At 44.3% G+C, this 16,158-nt stretch overlaps 1 protein-coding gene across 2 annotated transcripts in view; it reads left to right on the plus strand.

The window, feature by feature from the left end:
- Positions 1 to 13,250: 13,250 nt before the first annotated feature.
- Positions 13,251 to 16,158, plus strand: part of ISY1 (ISY1 splicing factor homolog) — a 35,995-nt gene continuing 33,087 nt past the window's right edge. For both annotated transcript variants that reach the window (XR_007129707.1, XM_047743438.1), the window contains exons 1-2: positions 13,251 to 13,392; positions 15,473 to 15,495. Coding sequence is in view for 1 of the 2 variants with exons in the window: in XM_047743438.1 (XP_047599394.1) it covers positions 13,390 to 13,392; positions 15,473 to 15,495 (26 nt within the window). In the remaining variant the exon portion in view is untranslated. The remainder of the gene's footprint in view (positions 13,393 to 15,472; positions 15,496 to 16,158) is intronic.

Raw genomic sequence — 16,158 nt, forward strand, 5'->3', positions numbered from 1 at the left:
ATTTCTTAAGGTCTGAGAGTCCTATGCCTGCAAGGTCGATAAAAGGGCAAGGATTTCTCCTAACAAGGGTTGAGGGGATGATTGAAGGATAAGTGGAGGTGCTGCAAGGAATTCTACATTGTCTAACATTTTCATCTTTGCATCCCTGTTAAGTTTTGCTGCCTTTTTGCTTGCTTCTAGACTAATTTCTCAGCCTCTTGAAGCTGCTTCAATAGGAGTGGATCAGATGGAATTCTTGCCTACAAACTTACCTTGAAGAATCTAATAAAGAATAGTTAAAATAATCCATACATTGAAGGATGCCTGGCTGGCTCAGTAGAGCATGCAACTGTTGATGTTGGGGTCTTGAGTTCAAGCCCCACATTGGGCTTCGGGGGTTACTTTTTTTTTTTTTTTTTTTGAAAGATTCTACTTTTCAGAGTGCACGCACAAGCAGGCAGAGTGGCAGAGAGAGAAGCAGGCTCCCTGCTGAGCAAGGGGCCCGATATGGGACTCGATCCCAGGGCCCTGGGGTCATGACCTGAGCCGAAGGCTGTGGCTTAACCAACTAAGCTACCCAGGCATCCCTGGAGGTTACATTTAAAAAAAAATAGGTCATGCTCTTGGGGTCCTAAGATTAAGCCCTGCGTCCTGCTCTGCACTGGGCATGGAGCCTGCTTAAAATTCTCTACCTCAGGGTGCCTGGGTGGCTCAGTGGGTTAAAGTCTCTGCCTTCAGCTCAGGTCATGATTCCAGGGTGCTGGGATTGAGCCCCACGTTGGGCTCTCTGCTCAGTGGGGAACCTGCTTTCCCCTCTCTGCCTGCCTCTCTGCCTACTTGTGATTTCTGTCAAATAAAATCTTTTTAAAAAATTCTCTACCTCGGGCGCTTGGGTAGCTCAGTGGGTTAAGGCCGCTGCCTTCGGCTCAGGTCATGATCCCGGGGTCCTGGGATCGACCTCCGCGTCGGGCTCTCTGCTCGGCGGGGAGCCTGCTTCCCTTCCTCTCTCTCTGCCTGCTTGTGATCTCTGTCTGTCAAATAAATAAATAAAATCTTTAAAAAAAAAAAAATTCTCTACCTCTGTCCCCATCCCCACCCCACTGCTCATGCATACACTCTCAAAATACTCAAATTGAGCATTCCATCTAACGTAGATGTGCATACCAAAGCTACATTATTAAGTTGGCTTTTTAAAAGACTTTATTTGAGAGAGAACGTGAGCTAGGGGAGAGGCAGACTCCCCGCTGTGCAGGGGAACCCAGTGCAGGCCTCATTCTAGAACCCTGGGATAGTGACCTGAGCTGAAGGCAGACACTTAAGCAACTGAGCCATCCAGGTGCTCCTATTAAGTAGTAGTTTAAAATGTTAATTTCAGTGATCTTTGAAACTTTATTTTATTGAAGATGTAGAGTGAGCAAAGGTAGGGTCAGTGAGACTCTCAAGCAGACTCCCCACTGAGCACAAAACCCCAGATCATGACCTGAGTCGGAATCAAAAGTTGGATACTTAACTGACTGGACCACCCAGGTGCCCCCCTGCTTTGACACTTAAAAGACAACTGAAAAGATTTCCTTCCTTTCTTTACAGTAGATAGTAAAAAATTCTCTTCCCTACCCAATCAATGTGCTGTGTTGCAATGAAGAATTAACAGCAATGGTGTTAATGTAGTGACACTGGTTTTACTTTGGGAGTTCACTGCTGCACTGTACTACAATGTACGAACATGTTTTTGATGCGTAGCATAGAACTTTGGGGTAGTTGGCTGCCAGAAAACATTTAGATTATGGTATCTGGTTCAGGTTCACTTGTAACCTTGTCTACTTAAAGTGCCAGAGGTAAAACCTTGAGGTTTGAGGGGAGTAAAGTTTATAGTGCGTAACCAGCTTTATCTATTTTGGATGTGTTTGCCTTAGTATGTATGAGTATTTGTTGTGATCATCCAAGTTAAACCTCCATGATACTGAAAATTCTTTAGAAGATTGGGGGCACGTTTTTGTGGTAGACTCGGTATGTCATAGTAAGCATTAAACATTGCATTTCATGTGTGTAACCTGAAGTATTGGGGGTTCCTGTTGTGAGTCTTGTGTGCTTGATATGAAGAGCAGGTAACTGCTGAATCAGCGGAGAAGTGTGAATCTTAGCAACAGGCTTAATGGCTGGGAGCTAGTAACCTCTAGAATTAGACATGCAGCCATTTGACTCTAATTTGTCTAGGTGGGTCCTGAGCTATCACTATTTTATAACCTTCCAGATGATTCTCAGGTACCCCTGGATTGAAAACCATTGATGTAAGTAACCAAGGTCATAGCCCTGGTGGTGCAGTTGTAATTCGAGAACTAGTCCTGTGCTTATGCTCTTAATTACACTGATTTGTGTGTAATTATCCTTTCTTGCTTGCTTTATAATGGAAAGAACATTCATTACACGTAACTGCTTCCCTTCTGTCCATTTTCAACCACACAACAAACCTTTACAAGGAACTTAGCTGCTATCTGTAATCTTAAAGTGAATGTTCTGATAGCAAGCTAAAGTGTTTTACCTCATAAGGTAGCTGGTACATATCCGAAGGCAAGGATGGTGGTAGTGTTTTCTTAAAAATAACAAGCCTTTTTTTACTTAATTCCTTTCACTTGTAAAAAACATCCTTTCCTAAATGGGCCTGAAGAGATCAATTTCAAGTAGTTTGGATGTGTTTTCATCTTGATCCTTCCTAGTTTTGGTTTCCAGCATTGAAGTTCTCATTGAGGTTACTCTGCAGCATGGCCCACGAACCAGGGCCTAGAACCTGCCTACTCTTGTCTCCCCAGAGAACATTGCTAACTGACCAAACTTGGGCAGAAATAATTTGGTGTCAGAGGTCATTCAGTGAATGACCACTTGACTGGGATGGACTTCTTTCCTCAGTCTGGCTCCTTCATTGCTTTGCTTTCACAGAACAACCATCCTTTGCCCTTAGGTTCATTTCAAATATTCTTAGTTGCAGTTAGTATGTCCTCTTGTGCCCCCAATAATGAAAGTCACTGGAGACGTGTTGTGACAATGGGCCCTCAAAGTGGATGCAAGTGGGATGAAACGGGGTGGGGGGTGCGGGGGGGGGCAGTTACCTGGAAGGAGAATGGGGAACTCCAGTCCTTCTGTCTACTACATTTATACTTCTTGGATCAGGCCACAAAGCTGTAGGCCATAGGCACATGTACTTGATGTCTGATGCTTAGTTGACTGCACCTAACATTTCTGAGGCAGTCCTATGTTAGAGCTCTTAGGAGCTTGCTTGCTTGCTTTTTTAAAGATTTATTTATTTGACAGAGAGCAATCACAAGTAGGCAGAGAGCAGGGAGGGGGAAGCAGGCTCCCTGCCGAACAGAGAGCCCGATGTGGGGCTCAATCCCAGGACTCTGGGATCATAACCTGAGCCGAAGGCAGAGGCTTTAACCCACTGAGCTACCCAGGTGCCCCTCTCAGGAGCTTTCTAATCAAGAATTGATCATACCTGGTTGAGTGGTTTAAAGTCAGAAGGCTTTTGGCTGATTTAGGTATAAAAAGCTCCTTAGAGGAATGGCATTCATTCAGTGCTTCTGGGTGGTATTTTTAATTTGGAAAAGTCAGAAACTGTGCAAATTTTATCGTGTAACACAGACAAAATGACACTCTTCAGGCTATTGCTGTTTGCTTGTCTGCTAATGTTTTTGGGTGATAGTTTACACACAGTGAACCTGAACTGATAGGGCAAGAGGTCAGAGTTTATAGTCACAGATTGTTTTTTCGAGTAGGACAAAAATTTAGAGGCAAGATTTTTGCTTTTTTTTTTTTTTTACATTTTTAAACCATACAGCTGAGGGCTGAAAACAGAAGCAAAAAGTTACTTGTCACTGACTTTCAAATCTTTGCTGATTCTCTGTTGTGAATGGAAGAGAAAGTCAATTCACTCTAGTGGGTTTTGTGCCAAATTTCAGAATTAGATCACAGTTCTAGCTGCCAAGTTTATATCGACTTTGTACAAAATTGCTTCATTAACGGGTTTCTGAATCAGATCAGGCGAAAAAATGCCTTGGAATTAGAATATTTGCAAAATGGTAAGTGGTAATGTATGAAGGAAACACAAATTTGATTTCATTTAACTTTTTCCTGCTGGGTCAGGATCCAGTGCTCTCTACATATTGCATCTGGTAATATCTCTTAAATCTTTAAGTTGCCCGTCCTTTTTGGAAAAAACAAGTTGAAGAATCTCTAATGACCTGCATTTGGTTGGTTGTATCCCTATAGTATTGTCTCATATGGTTTTACCTCCCAGAGTTTAGTGGTAGTCAAGTCTAGAAGCGTGATTACATTTTGATTATTTTTTTTAGGCTAGGTACATCATAGGGGGTTTTGTATGTCCTGTTGCATCACATCAGGAGGGACATAATGTCAGGTTGCCTTACTTCTGGTGATACTAGTCTTGATCAGTAGGTTGTGATTTCAGCGTTTTCTATTATAAAGTCTTCCAATAGCCTTGCACCTCATGGGTTTAGCAGCCACGGATGATAAATAGATCTCTACCAATACTTCAGTTATAAAGAACAAATAGTTAAAGGACCTTAAATCCTTAAAAATGCAAGCCCAGGATAGAAGACCTCAGGAATTAATGGGTATGACTTCTAAATGCTGGCCAAGTTATATTTCACTTTACTCCCAAGGTCTATTGGTACTGCAGTACCTGGGCCTCCAAAAACCTGATTTTAGCTGCAGGGCCTTGCCCATTTTAGGGACCATAGCATCATGCAACCATTATAGGCTGTGATGTCAGTCTTGACTGGAATGTCTGTTCCAATTTGAAACAGCAAGCATTTCTAAGCTCGGGTTTCCTCAAATACAAAGTGAAGGGAAAAAAACCCAAAACTTGTATTTTGTGGGATCACCGTGATGGATTACACAAAATGTTATTCATAAAGGGCCTACCACTTAACTGGAATAATAAATGGTACTTAACTGTTTTATGCAAACTTCCTACAGTGCCACCAGATTGTATGCCACCTTGAGAGGAATACCTCTCAGTATGTTCAGCAAGTCTGAGATAAGGCCTGGTTGAACCAGTTCAGGGATACCTTTAATGCATGCCATTAACTCCAGAGCCTTTGGAAGGCCACAGATGGTGATGTGAATGAAACTGGTCAGCTGGGAGATGGAGGAGGTGGTGCTATAGAGAACTGGAGAAGAGCCCACGTCCCTCTGAGGGACTACTACCACGTCCCTCTGATAGCTACTTGGCTTCTCTTAATTGAGAGATTGTCTAATGCTTTCGTGCATGGAGGAGCAGTCTACTATTTTGAACTTTGTGTAATGCATACTCTGTGAAACCTGAGGAACATTTTGAAAATCCGTTTTCCTTAGGCATTTTGATCTTGATTCTAAATTTGTTCTAAATTTAAACTTTGATTACAAATTTAATCTGGCTTTGAAAATTGGAAACACTACAAATACAGTGGTTTAAAATTTTGTTTATAACTTTTTAGAATGTTCTGCCTTTGTGATGTTCCAATCATACGCCATCCTAATGATTAGGTACCCCAGGATTTTATAATTCTACCATATTCCATTTTTATACTTGGTCTGGAGTGTAAACACTCTCAGACCCAAGAGAAAAAGGATACCATCTCATTTCAGGTTATCAGCATGGCAGTTTCTGGTATTTTGGGCTGGTTAGCCCTAGATTAGGACACAGAAGTCCAAAGGTGATTAAAGTCTGAGATGTTGCAAGTGAGCTTGAATCCTCTTTTGTAACAGTTTCTCCTAGTATAGTCATTTAGAACAGGTCTCCCAATCCCTATATTTTAAGCACATTTAAAAATGTTTGGACCCTGGGGCGCCTGGGTGGCTCAGCGGGTTAAGCCGCTGCCTTCGGCTCAGGTCATGATCTCAGGGTCCTGGGATCGAGCCCCGCATCGGGCTCTCTGCTCAGAAGCCTGCTTCTTCCTCTCTCTCTGCCTGCCTCTCTGCCTACTTGTGATCTCTCTCTGTCAAATGAATAAATAAAATCTTAAAAAAAAAAAAATGTTTGGACCCTTTCTTCTAGAAACAAAGTGTTCTTGAAATACATTTTTTTAAGATTTTATTTATTTATTTGACAGAGATCACAGTAGGCGGAGAGGCAGGCAGAGAGAGAGAGCAGGAAGCAGGCTCCCCGCTGAGCAGAGAGCCCGACTTGGGGCTCGATCCCAGGACCCTGGGATCATGACCTGAGCCGAAGGCAGAGGCTTTAACCCACTGAGCCACCCAGGTGCCCCTTGAAATATTTTTTTATTAGGCTGCAGGTGTTGATCGGACCTTTCCATTCTTTGTATAGTTTATAAATTTTCTGGATTGTTTAGCTGATTTTGGACATTTTTATTCATGCTCACTTTGGCAGCTCATATAAAATGGACATTTTTCAATTTTTTGCAGGTAAAAAGTACACTTACTAAGAATAATCTGGGGATGCCTGGGTGGCTCAGTTGGTTGAGTGTCTGCCTTCGCCTCAGGTCATGATCCCAGGGTCCTGGGATCAAGTTCCACATTGGGCTCCCTGCTCAGTGGGGAGCCTACTTCTCCCTCTGCCTGCTTTGCCTGCTGCTCCCCTGCTTATGCTCTCTGACAAATAAAATCTTAAAAAAAAATACATCTATATAATAAATACTTCTGTGTAACAAGAAGTTCCCTTAGCAGAACTCCTTCATGTTTATATCTTTGCAACTAATTTTTAACTAACTTTTAACTTTTCTTAGCAAAAGTATGAACTCATGGGCTTTTGCAAATTCCTCTTTTTTTTTTTTTAAGATTTTACTTATTACAGGGTGGGGGAAGGGCCAGTGGGAGAGGGAGAGAGAATCTCAAGCTGAGTGGGGAGCCCAAGGTCGGGCTTGATCTTAAAACCCTGATATCATGGCCTGAGGTGAAACCAGGAGTCCGAGGGTCACCCGACTACGCCACCCAGGCACCCCTCATTTTTACTATTTTATGCTCATATTGTCACATCTTATTTTCTGCTAAGGACAGAATTCTACAGGATCCATTCAAGGGTTTTCTTGCCCCTGGACAAGGAATCAATCACTGTGTTAGTTACCTGTTGATGTAACTTCATCACATCCCAAAAGAACCTTGGCCATGTATAGTAACATTCACAGGTGGTGGGAATTAGTACATATATACTTTGGCAGGGTATTATTCTTCCTCAGTCTGGACTCTGGCCCCTAAAGATTTCACAGCCATCTCACATGCAGAATGCATTCATTCATCCCAGTGTCACCCCAGGTGCCGACCACTACACACCACCAAAGCAACATTTCTGTCTTGGATCCAAAGTCCCAAGTCTCATTGTCTTAAATCAGGTATAGGTGAGGGGCGCCTGGGTTGCTCAGTGGGTTAAAGCCTCTGCCTTTGGCTCAGGTCGTGATCCCAGGGTCCTGGGTTCGAGCCCCTCATCGGGCTTTCTGCTTGGTGGGGAGCCTGCTTCCCCCCACCTCTCTCTGCCTGCCTCTCTGCCTACATGTGATCTCTGCTGGGTAAATAAATCTTTACAAAAATAAATCCAATCAATCAGGTATAGGTGAGAGCTAGATATGATCTATTCTGGGGTGAAATTCCTCCCCATCTGTGGTTTGGTTTTAAGTTATCTTCTCCCAAAAGTCAATGGTAATAAAGGTATAGGACATTAGTAACATATGGCCCTTTAAAATGGGAGGAACTAGAAGGGAAAAGGGAGTCACTGGTCTCAATTAAAAAAATCTAGCTGGGCAAACAGTATCAGGTTTAATGGTTGAGGATATTCTCCAGGCTCAAGCTGACCTCCCAGGAGCCAACCCCTTTCCTTTATTTCTTTTTCTTTCTTTCTTCTTTCCTTTTTCTTTCTTTTTTTTTTTTTTAAACAGAATGAACACAAGCAGGGGGAGCAGCAGGCAGAGGGAGAAGCAGGCTCTGTGCTGAGCTAGGAGCCCAATGCGGGACTAGATCCCAGGACCCCAGGATCATGACCTGAGCCAATGGTAGATGCTGAGCCAAGGGTAGATGCTTAACTGACTGAGCCACCCAGGCGTCCCAGTATAGCAGAGTAGATTTATCAGCTTGTTTCCTCCATATGAAATTTTGGGAATTCAAGAGCCTTTTTTCTTTTTTTTTTTTTCCCTGTCCATTGGAGTCCAAGCTGGCAGTACAACCTTATGGGTCTTCTGTGTTTGTCATGGGAATTCAATTCATTAGACAAGAGGATCCTCCACAGAACTTTCCTGGATAATTCCATCTCTGTCCTGGGTTCTGCTGCAATGATTGAAAGGATTCAGGAGTCACACACCTAATCTCTTACCCTATCTTCAAAGTGGATGAATATTCTGACCTTTTGATCATTCTGAGGCACTAGAAAAAGGTGGTTCAACCATACCCTTAGCTTTTTCTCCAGAGCACACTTTCCAGTGAATCTCCTAATTTTAGCATCTTTTGTAGTATGGATAGGCTAAGATTTTCTCAAATCATCAAGTTCAGGATCTGTTTTAACAGTACTTCCTTAGGTTATCTCTTTGCTCTTGCATTTTACTATAAGCATCAAAAAAGAAACCAAGGGACGCCTGGGTGGCTCAGTTGGTTAAGCCGCTGCCTTCGGCTCAGGTCATGATCCCAGCGTCCTGGGATCGAGTCCCACATCGGGCTCCTTGCTCATCAGGGAGCCTGCTTCTCCCTCTGCCTCTGCCTGCCATTCTGTCTGCCTGTGCTTGCTCTCTCTCCCTCTCTCTCTCTGACAAATAAATAAAATCTTTAAAAAAAAAACAAAACAAAACCCCTCTTAGCTAAATATCCAAGTTTGTCATATACAAATTCCACCTGCCACATAACTAGGCTACAACTCAGCTACGTTTCTATCATATAAGGATTTCCCTTTTTTCCAGTTTTTAAAAAAGATTTTATTTATTCATTTGACAGAGATCACAAGTAAGCAGAGAGGCAGGCAGAGAGAGAGGGGGAAGCAGGCTCCCCACTGAGCAGAGAGCCTGATGTGGGGCTCCATCCCAGGTCATGACCTGAGCTGAAGGCAGTCTTTTTTTTTTTTTTAAGATTTTATTTATTTATTTGACAGACAGAGATCACAAGTAGGCACAGAGGCAGGCAGAGATGGAGAGGAGAAAGCAGGCTCCCTGCCGAGCAGAAAGCCTGATGCGGGGCTTGATCCCAGGACCCTGGGATCATGACCTGAGCTGAAGGCAGGGTCTTTAACCCACTGAGCCACCCAGGCGCCCCTTTTCCAATTTCTGATAACATTCCCAATTCCTTCTGAGCCCTCACCAGCAGTGCTTTTAGTGTCCATATTTCTATTTATGTATTCTCTACAACACAGATTTTCTCTGTTGAGCTCCTCACTTCCTTCTGAGTCCTCACTAGCAGAGTTGTTATTATCCATGTTTGTACTAACAATTTGCAGAAAGCATTCTAGGTTTTTCTATCATCCCCATAATCCCTCCAGCCTTTGTCAATTGCCCAGTTCCAAACCACTTGTAGATTTTAACATGCACTGACCTAACATTAGGATTTTTTTTTAAGATTTTTTTTTTTTTTAATTTGACAGATCACAAGTAGACAGAGAGACAGGTGGGGTGGGGGGGCAGGGGGAAGCAGGCTCCCTGCCGAGCAGAGAGCCCGATTCGGGGCTCGATCCCAGAACCCCGAGATCATGACCTGAGCTGAAGGCAGAGGCTTTAACCCACTGAGCCACCCAGTCGCCCCTAACATTAGGATTTTTTAATAAAGATTTTATTTATTTATTTGACAGAGAACAGCGAGAGAGGGAACACAAGCAGGGGGAGTGGGAGAGGGAGAACCAAGCTTCCTGGGGAGCCGGGAGCCCGATGTGGGGCTCATTCCTGGGCCCCTGGGACCATGAACTGAGCGGAATGCAAACGCTTAATGACTGAGCCCCTAACATTAGGCGCCCCTAACATTAGGATGTTTTACTTGCATTTTTCTTTAAGTAGGCTCCACACTCAGCGTGGAGCCCAATGCAGGGCTTGAACTCAAGACCCTGAGATGAAGAGCTAGGTGCTTAACCAACTCAGCCACCCAGGGTTTTCACCTGTATTGACAGTTACCATGCAGGAAGAAGGGTTTAGTGTTGCCTCATATCAGGATTTCTGTGTGAGATTTTCCGGTTCTTCACGACAGAAGTCAAAACCAACTCTGTAGGCCAAATTCAGCCTGCTGGTCAGTTTATAGTTGTTCTGTAGATTAGTAATGGGATCTAATGATAGGTCACAATTGTGGATGCATAGATAAGTAAGATATTTAGGATTGACACTGGGATGTAAGTACAGAAAATCTTAGCAATACAACAGGCTGTTCAGATTTACAGGGTGGCTGAGAAACAGCGTAAGTTGGGGCTGTTGGCACACCAAAAAAGGCAGTACAGTGCTAGTGTCTCTGTTGCTTTACTCATTTACTCATCCTATCTCACGAGCCAGACCTATGGGGCAGAGATAAAAAAACAAAACAAGGTAAGATTCCAGTAGGGCAAAGCCTGTAAATCTAAAATTCGATTATTTAAAGGTCATCAGAGGGACGCCTGGGTGGCTCAGTTGGTTAAGTGTCTGCCTTCAGCTCAGGTCATGATCCTAGGGTCCTGGGATCCAGCCCCACAGCAGGCTCCCTGCTCAGCTAGGAGCCTGCTTCTCCCTCTCCCATTTCCCCATGCTTATGCTCACTCTCTCTGACAAATAGATTCTTAAAAAAAAAAAAAAAAAAAAAAGCCCAAAAGAGCTTTTACAGAGTCCCTGAGGCTGGACCAGCTGACTACATAGACTTGGGTAAGGCCACATAATAGATGTGACTTGCAGATCATGGGGTTTTTGGTTTTAAAATAATTGAGTACTTTACATAGATCTGTTCTGAGCACCTTATATGTAGTTTCCTCTTTTAACAACTCTAAAGCAAATGTCCCAATATCATGAATGAGGAAAAATGAAAATAGAAAGGTAAATACTATTATGGCAATTTCACAGACTAGAAATTAAACACAGAAGTTAAGTCATCTAAGGCTGTCTAAATTGTCTCAAATGAGGAAGGCATAAACGGGATTAGTTGGGTAGCAAAATGAAGAAAGGGTGCTGCGGGCAGAAGGAACAGTATGGGCAAAGACAGGACCAGTGTGCACAGAGAAAGAAAGGACATTAGCAGACTGTGGCAGGATGAATGGTATCATCAGGATGCTCTTAGTTTACGGTAAGTCTGACTCTTACTGGTTTCTACACTAAAGAGAGTTTATTGGTCTATATAAGTGAAGACTGAGCAGTGGGCTTGAGGCCTTATTCAGCAACTCACTTAGGTCCCCAAATACTGAGTCTTGTCTTGGAGTCCTAGAGTGGCTGACAGCAGCTTCTGTTTATTACGTTTGTTCTGACATCCACCCAGCCCTGCAAGCAAAGTCTGGAGACTCACTCTGGGTCAGCCTGGGTCTTAAGCCCACCACTCAATCAATATTCATAGGGAGATGACATGGATTGTTTAGCTTAACCTAGCTTTCTTATTCTGTTCTTAAAGCTGGGAATGTAGTTCCCTTCCCCTGAGCCCTAAGATTCCCAAATGGAGTTCAGGTAAGAGGGTAGGCATAACGAATGCTGGAAGGACAATCAATATAGGTAATGACTTAAGAATCCTGTTTCATATGACCTCTGCATCCTAGTGTCAGGGATTTAATGGATAAAGATACAGAAGTCTGAGAAACTTCTGTCTCAGAAAAACTCATTTGAGTGAGGAATGACCTTGCTTGTTTGGGATCAACAAGCTTTGTTATGTGTTACTTATGGTAAAGATTAATAAAGGCAATAAAAGACCCCCAAATGCAGCAGCTTAAACAAGATGATATTTATTTTTCTCTCATTCTACAGAGCTAGATATTCCACAGCTGGGAGGTGGCTCTGGCATCCTCACAATTCTTCCATTTCTGAGTTCAAGGTGGCTGTTGCCATACTCGCCTCTCAGCAGGGAAGGGAAAGGGCAAAGGGAAAGGCATGTCCATACTTTTCATGACACTGCCAAAGTGGCACATATTCCTCTCATTCAGTTCCCATTGACTATTATATAATCACAAACCCATAACTAGCTGCTAGAAACCTGGGAAGATGGAGTCTAGTTGGGTGGCCAAATGCCCACCTGAAACTTTTAAGGAGACAACTTGTCCTTACCATGGTTCAGGCATGAGATTCTGGTGTCACTCTTCCAAGTACTTGTCCTGCCTGATCCTGAACCACAAGTCAGCTGCCTTCCCCCCCGCCTCCCCCCGCGGACTTGTGTCTCAGGTTGGAGCCGAAGGGCTCACCACTGGTTAGGTCTTCTGGCAGAGGTAGGCACTGAAAAGGGAGAGCTGCTGTTACTGGCTTAATTTGCTACCGTCCTTCGCCTGAATTTTACACCACAGCTCTGGACACCATACGGGAGGAGCCCCCAGAACCATACCCACCCATCAAGTGGCCTCTCCCGTGTTCCTGGGTCCTTGTCTAACGATCATCTTATCCTAGCAGTAAGCTCATCACACACTGACCGCATCTCTCTGGTAGTGCTACACATACTACCTCTCTAACCAACCTCCTCCTCCGAGTAGGTAGCTTTTTCTTCCCCGGTCCTTACATTTTTTACTTTAAAAGAAAGTGATTTCAAGTACCGGTCCAGCTCTGATAAGGCCCGGGATTCCAGAAGAGCTCGGAAAAAGGCCCCACGCAAATGACAGGAAAACGCGAAGGAATTAACGAAGCCTGGCCAGTTCGAGCTCCTGGAGAGCACTCGCTCTGCTCTGCCCAAAGAGGCGTTTCAGCGCCCGCTAGCTGGAGTCTGCGCCTTCCACTTCTGGAGCTGCCTGGCCTCTTTTGCGCAGGCTGGGACGACTTCGTTCGGAGGCATGAGGATGAGCGATTTCCACAAGGGCACGCTTGCTCTCACCAGAAGAAGCAGAAAGGGGGACGGAGAGATGCGACCTACAGTATCAACCGTGACGCCAAACAGCTCAGTCTCAACAGCAGCAGGTATCGCCAGCTTCCGCAATACCAATAATTAATGCGAGAAAATTTGCTATCGCGAGATCAAAACCAGGGGGCTAAGCCAAACATATCAGTCTCACTACGCAAGCGCAATTTTGCCAACACCCGCCCCGCCCATCCTTCGTACGCGTGTATTGGTGCAACCTCCAGACGCCTAGGGAGGACCAGCCTTACAGGCGCGCGCTCACGTTTCCTCCTCCCGTTGTCAATTCTTCAACTTCACTTCCGGCTCCCCACTTCCGGTCCTTCCCATTTGTCCTTCCGACAGAAAAATAGGCGGTGCGGTCGCCTAGGGTATTTCTGTTCCCGCTAGGATCTCCCTCTCGGGAGGCGGTGAAGCTCCGGGGGCTGGGGCCGCGCGGCCCCAAGGCGGCACCCTTGCTCAACCATGGTGAGTTGGGTGGGTGCGTGATGGAGGGGGCGAGCGGGCGGGCTGTGAGGGCTCCCGGCCCCATTCGGGGTGCTCGTGGTGTAGGCTCGCGCAGCCGGGCATCACTGCAGGCTTCAGGCTCCTGGGCTACCTGTAAATTGGGTTCTTTTTCCTTCTTGCTTCAGTTGTCAGAAGTTGGGGGAGGAAACGGGAACCTCGGGAGCGGAGGAGTTAGCTTCTCCGACAGTGTTTTCATGTCGATCAAGCGCTTTAAGTTACCGCTCGGGAAAAGTAAGGCACAGAGAGGCGCAAGGACCGGCCCCAAGTCACGGTGCCCGGCGTGGGCCCACTTGTTTGTCCCCAAGTCTCATATGGGAGATGAACAGCGGTTGTGACAATATGTTTCTGGGTTATTTGATTTATGGGTCCTCGGTCTCCCCCACGAGATACAAACTTCACGAAGTCACCATTGCTTTCTTAATGTCTAAAACGGCGTCTGGCACGTTGTGGTGTTCAGTAACGATCGAACGGATGACATAGTGTTATTGCGTGAGGGTGTGATCTCTGTGGTCTGGAGTGGTCTGTTGGCTTCTCCATTCGTTCAGCAGCGCTCACGACAAGTAAACGTGAGAATGCACATCGCGCTGGTACGAAAAAGTTGCTCATATATCTTGGTAACCATAATATTTTCATTAAGTGAAGCCCCCGTAAGAACCACACGACGCAGTAATAAGGTTGTAGATGTATTTATTGCAAGCTCTTGTAGATTAATGAGCCCAAGATCCGAAGAAGAGGAGAAACCAGAGGGCTAGAAGCAGCCCTTTCTGTGGGAGAATATGCCCCAAATTACTGCTTCATACTGCTCTGCTCAGCCTTGAGGCTCTTCCTTTCTGAACTCTAGCAAGCATAGGGAATCCATCTCTCCATTCCCTAGCAGGGGAGAGGGCTCCCTGGGCCTGGATATTTCTGGGTACAGGAGTTGTTGGTTATTTTATAACACTCTAATCATCACACATTTGTATTTGTGGGCCTACATTATCCTGGATATATTTATTCCCTTATCACATTTATTCATTGTTTTGGGGTGGGGGAGTTCCAAGAAGTCCCCTCAAGAAGAAGATCCATGGCTCAATTGCTAGCACCTACCGTGGTATTTTAAGGTGGAGTAAGCATTGAGAAACATTCAATTAAATATTCAGAATCTCTAGGATTTAATGAAATAGCTAGGACACTGCCTCAGCCTTCAAGATGATGGTTTCCCCTGGGAAAGCTGCGCTGTTTTATTCCTTAATAGATAATGTGTTCATGTATCTACCCAGCTTTCGCCAAGTTTTTTCCTGTGGTCATTGAAAGGGAGGACCAGAAAGGATACTTAAATTGAGCTCGCTTTTGCTGAGTACAAACTGCATACCTGATGTTTTCATGTATTTTTCTCATCAAGTCATCATGACATCTCTATGAGATAAGAGGTATGATCCCTATTGTAAAGATGGGGAAACAGAGACTGCTTCTCAGGGATGGTAAGCTGAGAGTAAAATTCAAGTCCCTGACTCAACAAGTACAAGTATAAGCAGAAATACTTATACTACAACCCAGAAAACATGTTCTGTGCTTGACACTGTGTTTCAGGGACAATTGTCTTGACACTAGTATGACAATACTTACATAAAACTCAGTTTGGAAAAGCCAGCCTTTTCTTTCTCAAATTCTGCTGGCAGGAAACAGACAATTGGGATGCTGGGTGGAAAGGACCACAGTAGTTATAAACCCAAACTAAAGGTAGCAGCCCCGTTGGGAAGAACGGGCTACAGAAGAACTTTCTGGGATGGTGATGACACAGATGATACATTTTGAAGGATGGATAGGAGTTAGCCAGATCCAAGGGGGTGGGGTAGTGGAGAGGTAAAGATTTTAGGTGGAGGGAGCAATGTAAGTCACGTCACAGGATTTGGACATCTGTTCATTTTTTGCTGTTGTCGTTACAGTGTACATATACTAGTTCAAACTTTGTTTGTGACTGTCCTTGTGATACTTTTCTCTAAATAGTACATGAAAAAAAGGGTATTTTAAACATGGGCATTTTTCTTCCCTTCTCTCTTAGGCCCGAAATGCAGAAAAGGCCATGTAAGTATCGGCTTAATTTTGTTTGTAAATTTTATATTGCTTAATTATCACCACAGAGCTCTTTTTGTGTTTGGTCCTTTTGGTATGTTTCTTTCTCTACATGTGTTAAAATAGTATTCCCATATTTGCTGTTTGTTTTCCCCACTAGTGTTTTCTGACAGATCCCAGAACTTATACTGGATAAACATTAGTTCACTTGGGGATGGTGCAGGGTGTGTGAGAGTGACAACTGGGCACCCCATGATATTAGTCTTTTAACATCTGGATGTGTTGCTCACCACAATGGTCTGATGCTTGGAGTTCCCCACAGTGTTTACACCCAGTGTAAGTAAAATAGTTACTTGGATGTTCAGGAACACCAATGGCTTTTTTAAGTCCCTCACTGTTGGAACATGGAAACCCATAACTTCTCTGTGGTGACTTAATCTCTTTCACATGCTCGTGTGTGCTCTCTTTTTTTTTAATGAATAAGTATTATGAAAAAGTATATAATAGGTCCATTTCTTTATCAGTTAGGAAGGACGTTAGGTTTGAGGTTGGTGTTGAGGAGAATAACTACCATGACTTCCAGTGCTTTGATGGAATGTCAGGTGCGAGGCCTTCTGGCCAAGTGTCTGCGATTTCATGTTGTTGGAGCCTTCGTTGTATCCCTGGGGGTTGCAG

The sequence above is a fragment of the Lutra lutra genome, chromosome 1 (genome assembly GCF_902655055.1).
Source record: "Lutra lutra chromosome 1, mLutLut1.2, whole genome shotgun sequence".
NCBI lineage: Eukaryota > Metazoa > Chordata > Mammalia > Carnivora > Mustelidae > Lutra > Lutra lutra.